Below are 17,831 nucleotides of genomic sequence, written 5' to 3' on the forward strand. Positions count from 1 at the left end.
GTAATTCAAAGGGTCAGCCTTGTCACACTGTGTCACACTGAATCTCCCCAAGAACTACGTTAAGGGTACACGTGTCTGTGGAGTGCTCAGCCACTTGCACGTTAATTTCACGAGCAGGCTGTTCCGTTGATCAGATCAACTGGAACCCTTGGCATTGTAAGCGACGGAGTGAACAACAACAACAAGTGGTGGTGATGATGATGATGACAACAATGGCTGGTTTTATAACAAAATGCTAAATTGTAAATTACTGCTCAACATCCAGTTTTGTTTGCATGTATAATCATGATACTATGTTGGACGAATTGTTTTGTGTTTACGACTGAATGGTTCAATAAATCCACAAACTGCTTAATTATGAAATAGAAAGAGAACCAGTTTGACTTTTGTCAATCAAGCAAATACGAGGAAATAATTATCTGCTTGCTCAGATAATATAGCACACTGACTACAGCCAGGTTTGAACTTATAACCATGCTGTTACCATTTTTAACACCAGACTTCTTGTAAGAAAAAAAATGGCAGATAGATTTGAACCTGGAGGAGAGAGGGTATGTCATTGATGAGGTCGTGAATAGCAATGAAAGGAGTTTGACGGACAACTGATTGAGTGTTTAAGTAACTGATTATTTAAGCAATCAACAGGTGGTTGGTTAAATAACTAACCAATTAAAGAAGTGAACTTAGTGTGGTTTTATTGGTGTGTAATGACCCTTCTTGGAGGCGCAATGGCCCAGTGGTTAGGGCAGTGGACTCGCGATCATAGGATCGCGGTTTCGATTCCCAGACCGGGTGTTGTGAGTGTTTATTGAGTGAAAACACCTAAAGCTCCACGAGGCTCCGACAGGGGATGGTGGCGAACCCTGCTGTACGCTTCCACCACAACTTTCTCTCACTCTTACTTCCTGTTTCTGTTGTGGATTGCTCAGTCACTTGCACGTTAATTTCACGAGCAGGCTGTTCCGTTGATTGGATCAACTGGAACCCGTGACGGAGTGCCAACAACAAATGACCCTTCTTAGATACAATGAACAAAAATACAAATTGAAGAATTATAATTTTATTTTTTAAATAAATTTTATTACAAAACTATCAAAAAAATACATAAACATATATAAAAGTAATAAGAAAATAATAGTGATGTTTTACAGGTATGAAGAAAAATCCCCAAATCCAGCCTTATATTGATTGGAAAAGAGGAACAGGGGCTGAAAACCATGAAGTTAAATTATCTGGTTTGGTTTGCTAATAACATTATTTAACCAGCACAATACTGTTGAGTATTAAATTTAATACCGCACTGTTTCTGCCAACATTTCACCCTCATGATAATAATAATTCTTACTACTAAAGGCACAAGGCCTGAAATTTTGGGAGAGGGGACTGGTCAATTACATCGACCCCAGTGTTTTACTGGTACTTTATTTATTGACCCTGAAAGGATGAAAGGCAAAGTCGACCTCAGCGGAATTTGAACTCAGAACGTAAGGATGGGTAAAATGCCGTTAAGCATGTTGCCTGGCATGCTAACAATTCTGCCAGCTCCCCACCTTAATAATAATAATGATAATAATAATGATGATTTCTTACATAGGCAGAGGTTCAGAAATGTTGTAGAGTGGGGATAGTTGATTTTGTTGACCCCAAAACTTGATTGAATAATAATTGTTTGTGATTTAAGCCAGCAGTTTCAAGGGAAGGGGCTTAGAGGATACCATGATCTTCGATAAAAGTATTATTTCTGTTTTGTTTTCTTATGTTTTTCAGTTTTCTTCTTTTTCGTTTGTGGTTCCTTAAAAAAAAGAAACATTCTTAAAAATAAGATGGAGGCTAGGACAATACAACAAGAACAATGCTAACATATGAAACCATAACAAAAATAGCAATAGCAATGTTAATGTTAATAACAACAATAGTGACAATAACAATAACAACAATGATAGCCACAACATCCCCCACACAATTATAACAACAACAACATAAACATACAAAACCAAAACAACAATTATAATAACCATAACAACATTAGCAATGATAACAACAACAAAGACAGTAACAATAATAACCACAACACCCCACACACAGACAACAATACCAACCACAACATCACTCACAACACCACCCACAACAATAACAACAACAACAACAACGAACACAACACAAGTACTGCCACCAGCAACTACAATGCCAGACAACAACCACGATGATAGTAACACCAGTATCACCCTACACGTTGTCTTCTATAACCCCAACAACAAATCATATGACATGACAAGGATCTATCCCACAAAGTTACCCTCAACGAAAGGGTATGTATCCCACCACAGACTGACAGTGAGACAGAGGTAAAGATTTCCTTAGCTAGAAATAGACTCCGACACATCTTAGACTGGTATAAAAAAAAACACTAAAAGGCATAATGCAGGAGAGACCCAACCACTCAGTTCACCTGTGCCGAAGACCTACAAACAGGGAATTAGTGTGCCTCCCTATACTCTTTTACTTGTTTCAGGCATCTGACTGCGGCCATGCTGGAGCACCGCCTTTAGTCGAGCAAATCGACCCCAGGACTTATTCTTTGGAAGCCTAGTACTTATTCCATCGGTCTCTTTTGCCGAACTGCTAAGTTACGGGGACGTAAACACACCACCATCGGTTGTCAAGCAATGGTGGGGGGACAAACACAGACACGCAAACACACATACATATATATATATATATATATATATATATATATATATATATATATATATATATATATATACATATATATACGACGGGCTTCTTTCAGTTTCCGTCTACCAAATCCACTCACAAGGCTTTGGTCGGCCCGAGGCTATAGTAGAAGACACTTGCCCAAGGTGCCACACAGTGGGACTGAACCCGGAATCATGTGGTTGGTAAGCAAGCTACTTACCACACAGCCACTCCTGCGCCTAAAGAAGTCTAGCAGACTGTCGATAGACAGCCCATAGAATTATGTCCAGACCATGCTACAACACACCAATAGCATGAGAGGTGCACTATAGGAACATGAAAGAGTGGAAAAACTTCTCAATTCACACATGGGAATGTGGTGCAACATACTCCAACCCAAGAAATGGACTGCACAAAATTTCCAAGCATTCAACAACGATGTTCCTACGTTATATGAGTTACGTAAGGACCATAAACCCTGTTATGGGGCCCCCAACCCAGCCAGTTTGCTCAGCCTGAGGCTATGGTAGGAGACACTTACCCAAGTTACTACACAGTGGGATTGAACCCACAACCATGTGGTTGGGAAGCAAACTTCTTATCACACAGTCACAAGCCTCTAGCCTATATTCATATTTAAATTTCTTTTTTTTGCTAACTCATGTCATAAAAAGGAGTGAAGGAGAGCTTAATTCCTAAATCTTTCAAGAGTATGAGTGTAGTGGTGGAGGAGTAATTTGAATTATTCTGTGTGTGTGTGTATGGTATAGTCTACATATAGACAGACATAGATACATAGATATGTAATTGCTACTCACCTCATTTTTATCTTTAAATTGTCTGAGATCAGATGCAAACAGGACCTAAGGTAATTATGAAATAGAATAATTGATGTTAATATTCTCAAATGTGCTTGAGGAAACTTATTGAATCAAGTACATCAACATCAAAATGAAGACCAAATGGAAATTGTAGTTGTGATACTCATGCCGGTGGAACATAAAAAGCACCATCCAAATGTGGCCGATGCCAGTGCCGCCTTGACTGGCTTCCACACCGGTGGCACATAAAAAGCACCAACTGATCGTGGCCGTTGCCAGCCTGAGTGAACTGGAGCAACAGGAAATAAAATGCCTTGCTCAAGAACACAATTCCTAGTTCAGGAATCGAACCCACTATCTCATGATTGTGAGCCCAACACTCTAACCACTGAGCCATGCACAGTTATATGACATAAATAAATGTATCATACAAGTGGGTGCTGGAAAGTTCTTGGCTTTGGGTAAAAGAAAATACAGGAGTATCAGTTAATTATGATTTTATTTAACATATTCCCTTCTCAGATTCACTGCTTTATTATATTTCTGGTAGTGAAAAGTAACAATGGAATGTCTGCAACTGGGAAAAGCACATACTTACATTCTTTCACCAATATATGTTCATGAAAGTGTAAACATACACACGGATATAGATATACGAGGGGAGGGGGGGGGCTGAGAAGTTCCTGCCTTTGGATAAAAGAAAATACATGAGGATCAGTTAATTATGTTTTTGTTCAACATATTCCCTCACTTATCACAACAGTCCTTTAGTTTCTCTAAGCCCTGTAAAAGAACTTGGAAGGCTGAGCCTCCAGCCAGGCCTTTCGTGATGCTCTTCAAGCCAGGAACTTTTCAGCACCCCCTCATACATACCATGTCGCAATCATGTTTCAACAAAGCCAATGATGACAATAATGATTGTCTTTATATTGGTGGAGGGTGCGTGGCTCAGTGGCTAAGGGTATTCGGTTCATGATTGTAAGGTCATGAGTTCAATTCCCAGCAGCACATTGTGTCCTTGAGTAAGACACTTTATTCCACATTACTTCAGTCCTCTCAGATGGTAAAACTGAGTCGTACCTGTATTTGAAAGGGGTCAGCCTTGTCACACTCTGTGTCAAACTGAATCTTCTCAAGATCTATATTAACAGTACACATAACTGTGGAGTGTTCAGCCACTTGCATGTTAATTTCACAAGTAGGCCGGTCCATTAATCGGATCAGCTGGAACCCTCATTGTCATAACCAACAGAGTTCCAGTTTTTAGGAGGTGGCAGAGGGTGTAGGTAGTTTAATTAACCCCCAATATTTCAGTGATGTTTCTTTTTGATGAACCAAGAGGAATTGAAGGCAAAGGTGGTTCTGGAGGAATTTTAAAAGACAATGGAAAAAGATGGCACTCAGAAAAAAATAAAAATCTTACTGCTTGAGCCCATCCAGCATATTCTCCCCAAATATTTCGAAAATGGTCACCTGAAAGAGGAAAAAATATAAGAGGAAAACTTGGTCCAAATATCAGAACAGATTTTGTAGTTTGACTGGTGGTTTCTAATTCAGACCCAAGGCCAGTAATTTTGAGGGGAGGGGTTAGTATAATACCAGTGACTCCAGTGCTTGGCTGGTACTTTATTTTTTCAAGCTTGGAAGTTAACAACAAAGCTGACTTTGGCAGGATTTGAACATAGAATGTTTCTGCCATTTTGTCATCCTGTAGAGTTTGAATGAAACAACGAAAAGTAAGATCCTTACATGAGATTGATGCAGTATCTTTTACTTGTTTCAGTCATTTGACTGCGGCCATGCTGGGGCACTGTTTTGAAGGGTTTTAGTCAAACAAATCAACTCCAGGACTTATTTTTTAAGCCTTGTACTTATTCTATTGGTCTCTTTTTGTGGAACCACTAAGTTACAGGGATGTAAACACACCAGCACCAGTTGTCAAGTGGTGGAAGGGGGGCAAACACAGACACAAAGACACACATACATACATATATAGATAGATAGACAGGATGGTCTTCTTTCAGTTTCCATCTACCAAATCCACTCACAAGGTTTTGGTTGACCTGAGGTTATAGTAGAAGACATTTGCCCAAGGTGTCACACAGTGGGACTGAACCCGGAACCATGTGGTTGGGAAGCAAGCTTCTTATCATACAGCCATGTCTGCACCTATAGGGTGTACATAAATGAAAATGCACCATTCACTGCATACCTGCAGATCAAATTACATCATACTACTTCATTACAACAGTGCATAGTTTAAAAAACACATTACAAATTAAGATGTACCTGAAATAGCTAAATGAAAAATAATCGTTTATTAATTAATCATACCACTGACAACTGCATGATATGTAAATTAGTTTTTCTATTTCAGTTACTTCCAAATTTGTAGTTTGAGTTAAATACTATTTGTTATTCACTTCTCTTCAGAGATAGAGGAATGAGGAGTACTTTATCCTCTGAGGAGCTTTTAATCTTCCAAGAAGTAGCCAATCATTCATGAAACACGTGAGGATAATCTCCTTATTTTTGTGTATCAAGAGAATAACAAGATGTATTTACATCTGTTTTACTTTAATCAGTTTAATATTTTTCTCTTTTCTTTGAACATACTTGTGACACTTATGCATGTTCTCTCTCTCCCCACTCTCTCTATCTCTCACACACACACATCTACCGCATATAAAGATTTAATCAAATTTACACAGTATACAATTGTATAGTTTACTGTGAGTGTTGTGGATGTCTGAACTACTATCTTCTAACATAATATGACATTAATTTCTATGTGAGCCTTTATAACAACACACCACTATCACACACAATATAGATATCACCCCAATGAACAAGTAAAATAATGAACGAACCTATTTCATTGCAGCTTTTCGTGGAAAGTGTTTTTTTCCCTTGAAGTTTTGGCAAATAATCTCGACTAGTGATTTGTAAAACATGGGTATCCACTGGAATGGCACCAGTTTTGTCCAGAGACATTAGACATACGCAGTCAGCAACCTGTGGGAGAAAGAGAAAATCAAAACAGACTTGAACAACATCTCAAGACATCCTATTGTGCAGGGAAAGAAACCATTATCCTTTAACGTCTGTTTTCCATGCTGATATGGGTTGGACAACTTGACAGGAGTTGGCAAGGCCAGGGGGCTGAACTAGGTTCCATTGTCTGTTTTAGCTTGGTTACCACAGCTGGATGCCCTTCCGAACACCAAGCACTTCACAGAGTGTATTGGGTGCCTTTTGCATGGCACCAATACTTTTTACATGGCACCAGTGCTTTTTATGTGACACCAGTAGCAATGCTTTCTATGTGGTACCTTGGTTGGAAATATTTCAGCTCATAGCTTTATTTATGGTTAACAAATACATCAGAGAACATAAAAGGAGATGAGGGTTTCAAATACCATTTGGTGAATGTTTAATCTATTTTATTTTTTTCCTGCTTTGTTGTGACCATTGTCTGCACCAATAGATGGTCTAGATTTAATCTGTGGACCAGTAGCACCACCACCTGGATCTTGGGTGCCTTTAGGAGAATCCATCCTGTTGCAAGTATTTGGTCAAGGTCTCTGGTCTGATGTTAACTTCCTCCCATTAATGTTGGAGACTGTAAGCCAAACAAGAGGTTAATAGGTGCAGCCCTTCATCCAATGATTAAGCTATAGAACAAATATGAATTATACGAGAAACTTCATCCTTTCTGAATCAAAAGACTTCATAGGAACAATGATAAACTCCAGTTTTTATTGGCAGGAAAATGAATTTTTGACTTTGCCTCTTAGCCAGAGGGGAAGGTCAGTACCCTGACACTTTTATTCTTGCAGAGCCTCAAAGACTGGTGTAGAGAAAGGGAGGCAGTTATCCTCAAACTGGAGATTTGGCTCAAAATCTTGTAACAGAGTGAATTCCACTAAAAGTACCAAAGAATCAGGTGGCAGTATTAAGCTGGGCAATGGATTAATTCTACTACCCATGAACTTCAAAGCAAAGAGCTGGATCAAACACTATGAGATGTCTAATCTGATGTTCTGATAATAATACCACTAATCTGCCTTTGAAGGGATGAAAGATTTGAATTCAGAGATCTGAACTTAACCATCAGCAGTTCTCTGGATAGCTCAAATACAACAAAAGAGAAAGGGAAAGAAAAAAAATGATTGTAATTACCTTGGCACCAACTCCTGTTAATTTTTGAAGTTCTTCTTTAGCATTCTCATATGACACATTACGAAGGTTATATAACCAGTTGACACCATTTTCCAAAGAAGCAATATATTTAGCACTTTTACTGATATAACCAGCTCGATAACCAAAACCAAGTTCCTTTAACTTTTCTTCAACACCACACACAGACATTGCATCCACAGTGGGGAAGTTATAATAGGTTTTCCCTTCAAAACTGCCAATTTCCTCTCCATAATGACAGCAGAGTTTATCAATCATTAAAGTTATTCGTTCTATGTTGTTATTTGATGAACAAATGAAAGAGAACAGATTTTCCACAGGATCCTGTCGTAGTACACGTATCCCTTGGAATTTCGTTCCAACTGTTTTGCAGAACACAGGATCAGTTAAACGCCATTTTTCATACAAGTCTTTCACACTAATGTGGAGTTGAAAATAATTCCTTAATTCTTGCTCGCAGTCGTTTTGGTTTCCACTCGATACTTGGTACATTATGTTGTCTTCTTCTTGTTTAAGGTGCCATAGTCTGCTGGCAAATACTCCGGTCCATGTAGAAGGACTTGTTTTGCTCCATCTACATAGGGGAAAAGAAACAAAAGGAAAATAATAATAATTACACACACACACATACAAGGGGGTGTTAAAAAGTTCCTGGCTTTGGGTAACAAAAAAATACAGGAGAATCAGTTAATTATGATTTTATTTAACATATTTGCCTCTCAGATTCACACACTTATTGCAGCAAATCCTTCAATTCTTCTGAGCCCTGTAAAAGAACTCAGGTTGGGCCTCCAACCAGGCCTTTCGTAATACCCTTAAAGTCAGTAACTTTTCAGCACCCTCTCGTATATACATTTATATACATTGGCTCAGTATTTTAATGACCTGGGGAGGCAAGTGTCTTCTACTATAGCCCTGGGCTGACCAATGTCTTGTCACTGTATTTGATAGACAGAAACTTTGTGGAAGTCCGTTAAATATGTGTGTGTGTGTGTGTTCGACCTCCACCACCGCCTGACAAGCCCGTGCTAGTTTACGTCCCTGTAATCTAGCGGTTTGGCAGAAGAGACCCATAGAACAAGTACCAGACATTACGACAAAGATAATGAGATTGATTGATTTAACTAAACCTTCAAGGTGGTGCTCTTTAGGATTATACTACAGTTTGGTATCACCAACGATGTTGCTTCCTCATGACTTTCTCATAAATGGAAAATCTTTTATTGAAATTTTTCACAGACACCTTTCGGTGATGCAGATTACGACTGCGTCGATAAAACAAAATTTAAGTTTTCAAAAATATGCGTTCGAAACCTCTCTCCCAACTGTGAAAACGTAGGATTTTAAAGAAAAAATTGTAGTCTACACCACCGAAAGCATCTCTGCAAGATTCTGCTTTAAAAATACGTGTTTTTAAGTATGTTATGAGGAAACAAAGTCAAGATAGGGGGATCAAACTGTAGCTATGTCGTCTTGGAAGAAAGAAGGCTACATTAAATAATTAAAGGAAGGCTACATTAAATAATGTAGTTTTCCACGCTTAGAACGTCCTTGATCATGTGTCTGCTTGATCAGTGATAAGTTGGACTGAACAGCAACTAAATACAAGTTTAGATGCTCAACCGATTACAGAGACACACGTATACATATAGAAGTACTGCACAGTTTAACCGCCAGAGAAACTTTTACTCTATCGGGAATATTTAATGTAAATCAATATTTAATACAGTCATGATTATAAGTTTATGCTGCATGTGAATGGGTATTTTTGTTTATCTGATCTATAAATATAACTGCATTGGTTTTTCTCAAGTAAAAATAACTCCCGTTTGGTTTGGTTTGGTAACCTGATTGTGGAAGCAACATATTCAAGTTTACTTTTAACCCTTGGAGTTATCTACCTTGACACACGTGTTTAATGCACGAGGAAACCTGCACAAGGAAACTTATCTTTGCTATCCTTATCTCTCTTTCCCTATTTACGTTAAGAGTTATAAACCACTTGGCTTACTACCTGAATGACTGTCCGCAACTTAAAACAATATCCAACTGCACTTCGAGGCGAGTACAAGGTAGGCGATGCCACTGTCTAGCCATGTTTTACTTCAGCGCACCTTAAGTCGCTTATATCATCAAACAGACAATAAAACATGTGCCGCTGTGGTTTTTATGGTGATTAGATATGCTATAAAATAACAAAAGTAATAGTAATAATAATGTGATATTTAATAATGATTTTTTTTTTAATATCACGATCAAAATCAATTTATTCTCGTGTGAAACGAAACTGTATCGTCTTCCTACCTTTCTCAAAGATATTAGCGGCAAAAAGTGCGAGAAGGAGTTCGAGAAATCGAGCCAATGTCAAGGATTCGAGTTGTCGGGACCTAATCGTTTCTACAATATAAAAATAATAGAGTTTGTTTTGAATAGTCGGAGAAAGAGAGGACCAAGTGAAATAAACGACAACAATAATGTACAAGTAATACATTAGATCCATCAGAAAGTATGCCAGTTTTTACCTAGGTCATCGACCTTTATGCAGCATTTCCAAGTACACTATAAAAAAAAAAAACACAGCAGTGTACTGCGTATCATTATCGAATGTATTCAGGTCATTCCCATATATCACCTGCTCAACGAAGCAAAATTATACCTGGCTATGTGAGAAGCACAGTTTATTGTTGCAGAAAACCTCGCCCCGCGAAATACCCCAGAACCAGTGAGCGAAATGAGGAGTAGGGCTATAATAGTTTCTCTATCTGTCACAAATTGCAGTTAAATCTTCCTTAAATCACCCACACACACACAATCTTAAAAAGCAATTCAATGGATAATTTGATTTTTATTTATTTACAAGACTGACCCTTGTGAATTACAGGTACAACTCACTTTTGCCAGCTGAGTGCACTGGAGGAGTACCGTGTAACAACGCGCCGCTAGTTTTCGAACTCACGATTGTGAGCCGAATAGCCTAACCTCTAAGCCACGCGCCAGCGGATGCCAGCTGACAATTGCATAATTTCCTATTATTACACAAACATACAGATAACGACATACGAGCATACACACTCGAACACAGTCACATATTGTTACGTACACATACTCGCATGTTTACATATATAAACACACACATATGCACATATCAGCTGACAATTATAGTTTGATATTGTTACACAAACGTACACAGATAGCAATTCGCACACTCACAGATATCAGCAGACATTCCATACGCAATCTGTATGTTGAATATTCAGATACCAACATACACATTCAGTTAATATTTCATACACAAACACACAGAGTCTCACACAGTTACACGGCGCACCTAAAAACACACAGTCTAATACAGGTACGCGCGCGTGCACATAGTTTCATACAGTTATGTGCACACACGCAATCACAGGTGCGCACGCGCGTACACAGTCTCATATAGTTACACGCACACACAAACACATACAGTTACGCGTACATACACAAACACTGAAACACACAATCTCATACAGTTACATGCACACACACACACACGCACACAGATACCAGCAGACAATCGCCGTCATATTTTTCATTTATTTATTATTTATTGGAATGCTAAAATCTTTGTAGGGCGAATTGAGGGAGGATGATGCAGTGACTATAGTAGACTGACCCGTCAGTCTTACCAAACCATTTTTATTAATATCAGTAATATTAATACGCTAACTTTTTGTTTTTGTACGTACCTGTTGTGTGCGTCACACTTCAAAGAAGTGGCAAAGCGAGAGAGAGAGAGAGAGAGGAGGACAGAGAAGAAGTAAGAGAACAAGTGAGAAAGGGAGAGTGAGAGAGAAAGAGAGAGAGACAGTGAGTGGTGACGGCGTTCGTTTTGTGCTTTTAAATGTTTCGCCCTGATGACAACTAAAAGAAATCATTATTATTATTATTATCATCATTTTATAATTGTTCACATTTGCTAGTTTGAGACAAATTTCTACGGCATCACCTGCTACATCTCTGTGTTGTCGAGGGTGTAGGCAGCACTGTGTTCTTTTTTGTTGTTGGGAGTGTACAAACTCTTCCCAGTATTGTATTGCGTTAGTTTTTTTTTTTTTTCTCTTGAGGCATGATATAGTCTTTTGTTGTGTTACTGCTTGTATTGGATGTTGAGTGTGCAATGCGATGGTTTAACGGATTGCTGGTGGAAGTTTATTTCACTGGATAAATTACTGTATAGAGTATGTCTTGTGTTTGTGGGTTGTTTTGTTTAGGTTGTATTATTGAATTGATAATGTCTTGCGCAGGATGTGGGCTGCTCTTAGCAGGGCTATGTTTTGGATAGGGTGTAGTGTTAAGGATCCAGATAGGCCTTCTACGTTTTTGTTCATGTGTTTTTTATTATGTCCAATGCTCCAATTATTATTGGTATTGTTTTTACCTCCATGTCCCACATCTTGAATACTTCAATTTCGAGGTCTTTGTACTTTGACAATTTCTCCACTTCTTTTTGGACAATATTTTGATCAGAAAGGATTACAATGTCGATCAATAAGCATGTGGTTTTTCCCCAGTCCTTGACTATCATATCTGGGTGATTAGCTTTTATTTCTTTGTCGGTTTGAACCGGCATATCGTTGTTTTGTACCTCGTTTGGCACATGTTTATACCACCTATTATTATTATTACTGGACGAAATGCTTAGCGCTATTTCGCCCGCCGCTACGTTCTGGGTCCAAATTCCGCCGAGGTCTACTTTGCCTTTCATCTTTTCGAGGTCGATAATTTAAGTACCAGTGAAACACTACGATTGGTGTAATCGACTATCTCCTTCCCGGAAGTTTCAGGCCTTCTGCCTATAGTAGAAAGGATTATTAAAATAATAATAATAATAATATCAATGATATCAGTGATGATAATAATAATAATAATGAAAGGAAACGGGTGAAGCTCCCATGAACTGATTAATGATACATCTAGTGATGGTGTCACAATAAAAACACTGGTAATTGCGCAACCTGATAATCGCTATCTCATATGAGTGGAAATGAAAAAAACAAAATATTGTGAATAACAGTGGTAATGAAACTGAAGCCAATGATGGTGACAGTGTTGCACCCGGCAGGCTCAGAGATCCTGGTCCGGCTCCAGCCTGTCGATATCCAGAAAGGGACCACCACACACAGCATAGATGCAGCAAGCAAATTAATGCTGTGGTCATGGAGTGTTACTACCTGAGCAGCCTGGTAGATGACATGGAACAAATAGGGGCTGCAATAAGGGTGGAGCACTTGCAGAAAACAGCACTGCTTGGAACCGCTCAAATACTCCGGATGGTGCTCGAAAAATAAAGGGTGTTACTTTAGTTCACTGGTAGTGAACAGCTGACACCGTAGTACATCTCCAGCGTTAGAAGCTGTGCAAAGGCAATAATAATAATAATAATAATAATTATTATTATTATTATTGTTATTATTATTATCATTATTATATTTTGTATACAGGAAAAAGACGCAATGGTCACTACTGGAATGTCTTTGATAATAAGATTTGTACAATTAGAGCTGACTTTGGCTTAAACATCTGCAGCCACCTAATGCAGGGTGCTGTGGCTCTCTTAGTGACTGCTCGATAACAGCATAATTGTAGTTTCTTCCTGTGCCTGAAAATGGAGTTATATGGCGTGCGTAAAGCAGCATACCGCCAATATTTCATTTCTTTACAGTTGACAACACGTGATGTCGCGCAAAAAAAATTTTTTTTTAAATAAAATAACAACTTCTAAATCCTGTTTTGACTTGGTAAAAGTGATCAAACCTTAAACCTCTATAACTTTAAAAAAAAAAATTTCTGGAAAAAGTGAATTATCTCCTGAAATTCAGCGTGGAAAATTACATTAATACACCAAATTTCAAAATTTCCCACAGGTGCAGCCAAGCAGAAAAAAAATCATAACTATATCTAACATTCACTAGTACTGTATAGGGAATATATTATGAGCTGTGGTAAAACAAAAACCAAAGAAGTCCAGGGAAATATGAACGCGGACATGTAAAAGAGTGGAGAACTTGTCCTCTTTATAGATAAGTTGCTCTGTACCAACATAAGAGAGAGGATATGTCTTTAATATTTTCGTTGACCTCGGCGAGGTTTGAACTCGGAGGGGGACAGACAAGAACAACCAGTTATTGTTATCAAAATGTGTGGATCCCAAACTTTTTATTACAAGCCGCTTAAGAGACTTCGAGCCCCGACTACCATAAGCTACATCCACTATACAGTGATCTCTATTACAGACACAAAAAAACCACACTAACACACATTTACTGGGTATAGTTATTCTACATACAGTTGTGGTCAACCAGTGGTGTGGACTGTTCCTCTCCTTAAACGTAACATACCTTCGACGGCAGTAAACTAACATATTTAAAGTGGCTGCCTTCAGTGGTCTGCACATCTCGTGCCTGGTGCGATATTTGTCTTTTATCTTGGTCCAGGTGTGGCATTCTAAAGTGTTTGTGTGCATCCAGGCATCGTTGGGAACCACAAAATGCAGACTATAATTTACCACTGAATAGTACCACACTTTCACATTGTGATCATAAAACGAAAGATTACCACACGCACACACACGAGAATATACAATGTGTGAGCGCGCGCGTACCTAACACATACATACTGATACATGCGGAGATATCGGGTCTCACTAAATTTAATGCTATTGACCTTTTATCTTAATACTTCGTACACGTGACAGCATGTTGTCGTTTTTTCCCCTTGATTATCTAAATGTTTTGACGATTCAATAATCTGATGTACCAAAACTTGTGAATCTAGCTAGCTGCGTGCGTGTATAATATAAACTATGTATATAGGCATTCGCCTATAACACATCCTTTCTTTCCTCGACTATGCTCGGAATTTCCCCTATATTTTTATACATATTTTATTTGCCTTCTTCCTTCTCTCTCTTTCAAACTCACGCACTGTCCCTCCTCTCACACATCACTAACACGACCTCACTGACACATAACACTTACACACTTCCTGACACATGACAACCTCTCTCCTCTTATCTCTTTCATAATTTGTCTTCTCTGCTCACGCACACCAGTACATTTCCTCATTTACACGTTGAAATTCACCCTTACGTTATATCTCGAACGCTGTCTCATCAAAATTATTTGTTATGCAAGGATTTACCTATGAACGCATCTAATATTCGAGGTACGTGTCTAGCGCTTTTCTTTTTGTCATTTTTAATTTCTTTAACTCTTTTGTTACCATATTTCTGTTGCAAAGCACCGGGATTTTGAAAATAATGAATTACATAAAATAACTGTCGTTATTAAGTTGATGTAAGGTGGCGAGCTAGCAGAATCGTTACTGCGCCGGACAAAATACGTTCTGAGTTCAAATACCGCCGGGGTCGACTCTGCCTTTCATCCTTTCGTGATCGATAAATTTTCGATGTGAATTTTCCAAGTCCTCTCCTCTCCCACGTTCGTCGGCGCGCATTTGTTTTCATATTCGTTTACTACACATTATTTTACACCTATTATATTATTTTCCATTTTTCAGTTTTGTTGGATATATCTGTAAATATAAATGTATGGGTGGAGCTTTACGACAGTCATCCCCACCCCATAGGGTGGAGCTGCACGACAGTTCCCCCCCCCCCCCGCACAAAAACCGAGATTTGGGACAGTTTTTTTTTTTGTTTTTCTCAGCGGATTCCTAGGTTTTCGATGACGGAGATTCCGAATATGCAACAAGTCACGTTTTCAAAATTTAAAATCCCCCCTCCCATTTTTTAATTTTTAACTTTTTTCGAATTTTTTTTTTTTTTCAATCTACCTGAAAAAATATGGAGATTAACAATATGGCAAACAAAAAATTAATTAATTTTAAATTTTATATGAAAAACTCCAAATTTGATCTACACACCCCTCGCCATCTAGCAAAAAGGGTGCGCGTGCGAAACAATCTCCACATTTCACTGAAAATGAACGGAGTGTGTGGATTAAATTTGGAGTTTTTCAGACTCGGAAAAAGAAAATAGTGTAATAGGTGTAAAATATGAGATGAGACTTTCCCAAGATCAGCAAATACATGCTGCAGCACTTAATGCTGGATCATTAAATAAATGTTTTAATGATTTGACAGAGGTCCAATAGAATAACTCTCAGAAACAGACTACGTACAAATTCGTTCTTCGCAACTCCTGGAGCTGCTTTCAGATATCCATCCCATTCTTTTAAAAATAATAACTCTGTCCAAATTGGTGTGCTAAACACAAATAGACTTTTCTGTAGAGCTTTAAATTTTTCAAATGAAACAAATGGCATGTGCTGCTCAGGTAAGATTGCCAGCAATACCAGCTCTTTTCTCAACCTCTTATGGATCTTCTAGAAGGCACTTACATCCAGTCAAAGGATTTTTTAAACAATATCAGACAATACAACTCTGAATTTCAAATGACATCGTTTACTGCATCTAAGAAGATACTTAAAGATGAATTTACGCCGACCTCATTGGTTCCCTGTTACCCAGAAATGAACAACCACAGTTCCTCCAACTTTACTTTATGAGTGATGTAAGACATCAAACTCGAAGGAGGTGTCAAAATTTCAGATGATGGGTCTTGTTAGACAAAGCGCAGACTTCTGCAAAAGAGAGTATATCTACTGACAGCCTTTCGGTGCGTTCAAAAATCACAGAACCTCCACCCCCAATTTTCCATGACAGGTTAAGGCCTGAAATACTCCAAACGGACGCATAGCATGTTGATTAATCGAATTAGCTCATCGTTTACTCCACAAATGTTTTGTTGTCAATGCTGCACTTTCCCATATCACCTGTTTCAACATATACAAACTATGCCATTTTAATCCCGAGCAATGCCGGATATCTCAACTAGTATATATATAAAAGTGAGAATATGTATTTGTTTGTCTGTATGTGTGCATCACTAAAACTTGAGAACTACCCTACCGATTTCATTCAAATTTTACACATGTATTACTTAGGGTCCATGGAGTGTCATGGGTCTCATGGACCCAAAGAAATTTCAACCTCTTGCTTAATGCTAACCTAGAGAACTCTCTTAGACTGTTTCGATATTACGTGTCAAAAGTGAAACAATAACATCTCTATTGTAATGTGATATAATATTGCTTCACTTTTAATAGTTTCACTGTATATTCTTTCACTTTCACTTTTAATTTTAAGACCAACTTATTTTACACATTTACCGTTCAAATACCAGTTAATAACTATCGTAATAGTTGCAACGTTGCAAGGTATTTGCAGTTACATATTAACCCTTAAATTAACATTTAATACATGTGCTTAATCTATGTATATAAGTAGCCTCAGGCCGACCAAAGCCTTGTGAGTGGATTTCGTAGACGGAAACTGAAAGAAGACTGTCGTATATATACGTATATTTGTGTGCGTGTGTGTGTACCTCCATCATCGCTTGACAACCGATGTTGCTGTGTTTACGTCTCTGTAACATAGCGGTTCGGCAAAAAACACCGATAGAATAAGTACTTGGCTTACAAAGAATAAATCCTAGGGTCGATTTGTTCGACTAAAGGTGGCACTACAGCATCGCCGCAGTCACATGATAAACAAAAGAAAAAACTATGCTATTTTAATCCTTTACAACGCCGGGTATCTCTGCTAGTAATAATAGTAATAATCCTTTCTGTTGGAGCACAAGGCCTCAAATTTGTTGGGAGGGGACTAATCGATTATATCGATCCCAATGTTTCACTGGTTCTTAATTTATCGTCTTCGAAAGGATGAAAGGTAAAGTCGACCTCGGCGAAATTTGAGCTCAGAACGTAGCGACAAGCGAAATACCGCTAAGCATTTCTCCAAGCGTGCTAAATTAATATTAATAATAATCATAATATGTAATGCAATATTCCCGAAAATATTATTTCGTCTGCCGCTGCGCTCTGAGTTCAAATACCGCCGAGGTCGACTTTGCATTTCATCCTTTCTGGGTCAATGAAATAAGTACCAGTTACGCACTGGAGTCGATGTAATCGACTAGCCCCCCCCCCCCCCCCAAAATCCCAAAATTTCAAGGCCATGTGCCTAGAGTAGAAATAATTGTTTTAAAAAGGC

The 17,831-nt window shown here is 38.3% G+C and overlaps 2 protein-coding genes across 8 annotated transcripts in view; one reads left to right on the top strand and one right to left on the bottom strand.

Annotated features, from left to right (window-relative positions):
* Nucleotides 1-1,058: 1,058 nt before the first annotated feature.
* Nucleotides 1,059-17,831, bottom strand: part of LOC106869879 (N-glycosylase/DNA lyase) — a 93,272-nt gene continuing 76,499 nt past the window's right edge. Inside the window, exons 1-8 of one of the 7 annotated variants that reach the window (XM_014915800.3) lie at nt 10,241-11,246; nt 10,023-10,115; nt 9,733-9,903; nt 7,701-8,292; nt 6,389-6,533; nt 4,942-4,991; nt 3,516-3,560; nt 1,059-1,792 (exon numbers count right to left, since the gene is read on the bottom strand). In XM_014915800.3, coding sequence (XP_014771286.2) covers nt 1,736-1,792; nt 3,516-3,560; nt 4,942-4,991; nt 6,389-6,533; nt 7,701-8,292; nt 9,733-9,815 — 972 coding nt within the window. In that variant the 5' untranslated portion in view covers nt 9,816-9,903; nt 10,023-10,115; nt 10,241-11,246 and the 3' untranslated portion in view covers nt 1,059-1,735. Of the gene's footprint in view, nt 1,793-3,515; nt 3,561-4,941; nt 4,992-6,388; nt 6,534-7,700; nt 8,293-8,603; nt 8,739-8,848; nt 8,985-9,732; nt 9,904-10,022; nt 10,116-10,240; nt 11,247-17,831 lie in introns of those variants that run through there. The other 6 variants (XM_052975790.2, XM_089339876.1, XM_052975791.2 and 3 more) reach the window with 6 other exon arrangements.
* LOC106874178 (uncharacterized) overlaps nt 13,640-17,831 on the top strand; it is a 57,453-nt gene continuing 53,261 nt past the window's right edge. The window contains exon 1 of the mRNA XM_052975779.2: nt 13,640-14,918. The gene's annotated coding sequence lies outside the window, so the exon portion shown is untranslated. The remainder of the gene's footprint in view (nt 14,919-17,831) is intronic.

Source organism: Octopus bimaculoides, chromosome 22 (assembly GCF_046866305.1).
Source record: "Octopus bimaculoides isolate indiv1 chromosome 22, ASM4686630v1, whole genome shotgun sequence".
NCBI classification, from domain to species: domain Eukaryota; kingdom Metazoa; phylum Mollusca; class Cephalopoda; order Octopoda; family Octopodidae; genus Octopus; species Octopus bimaculoides.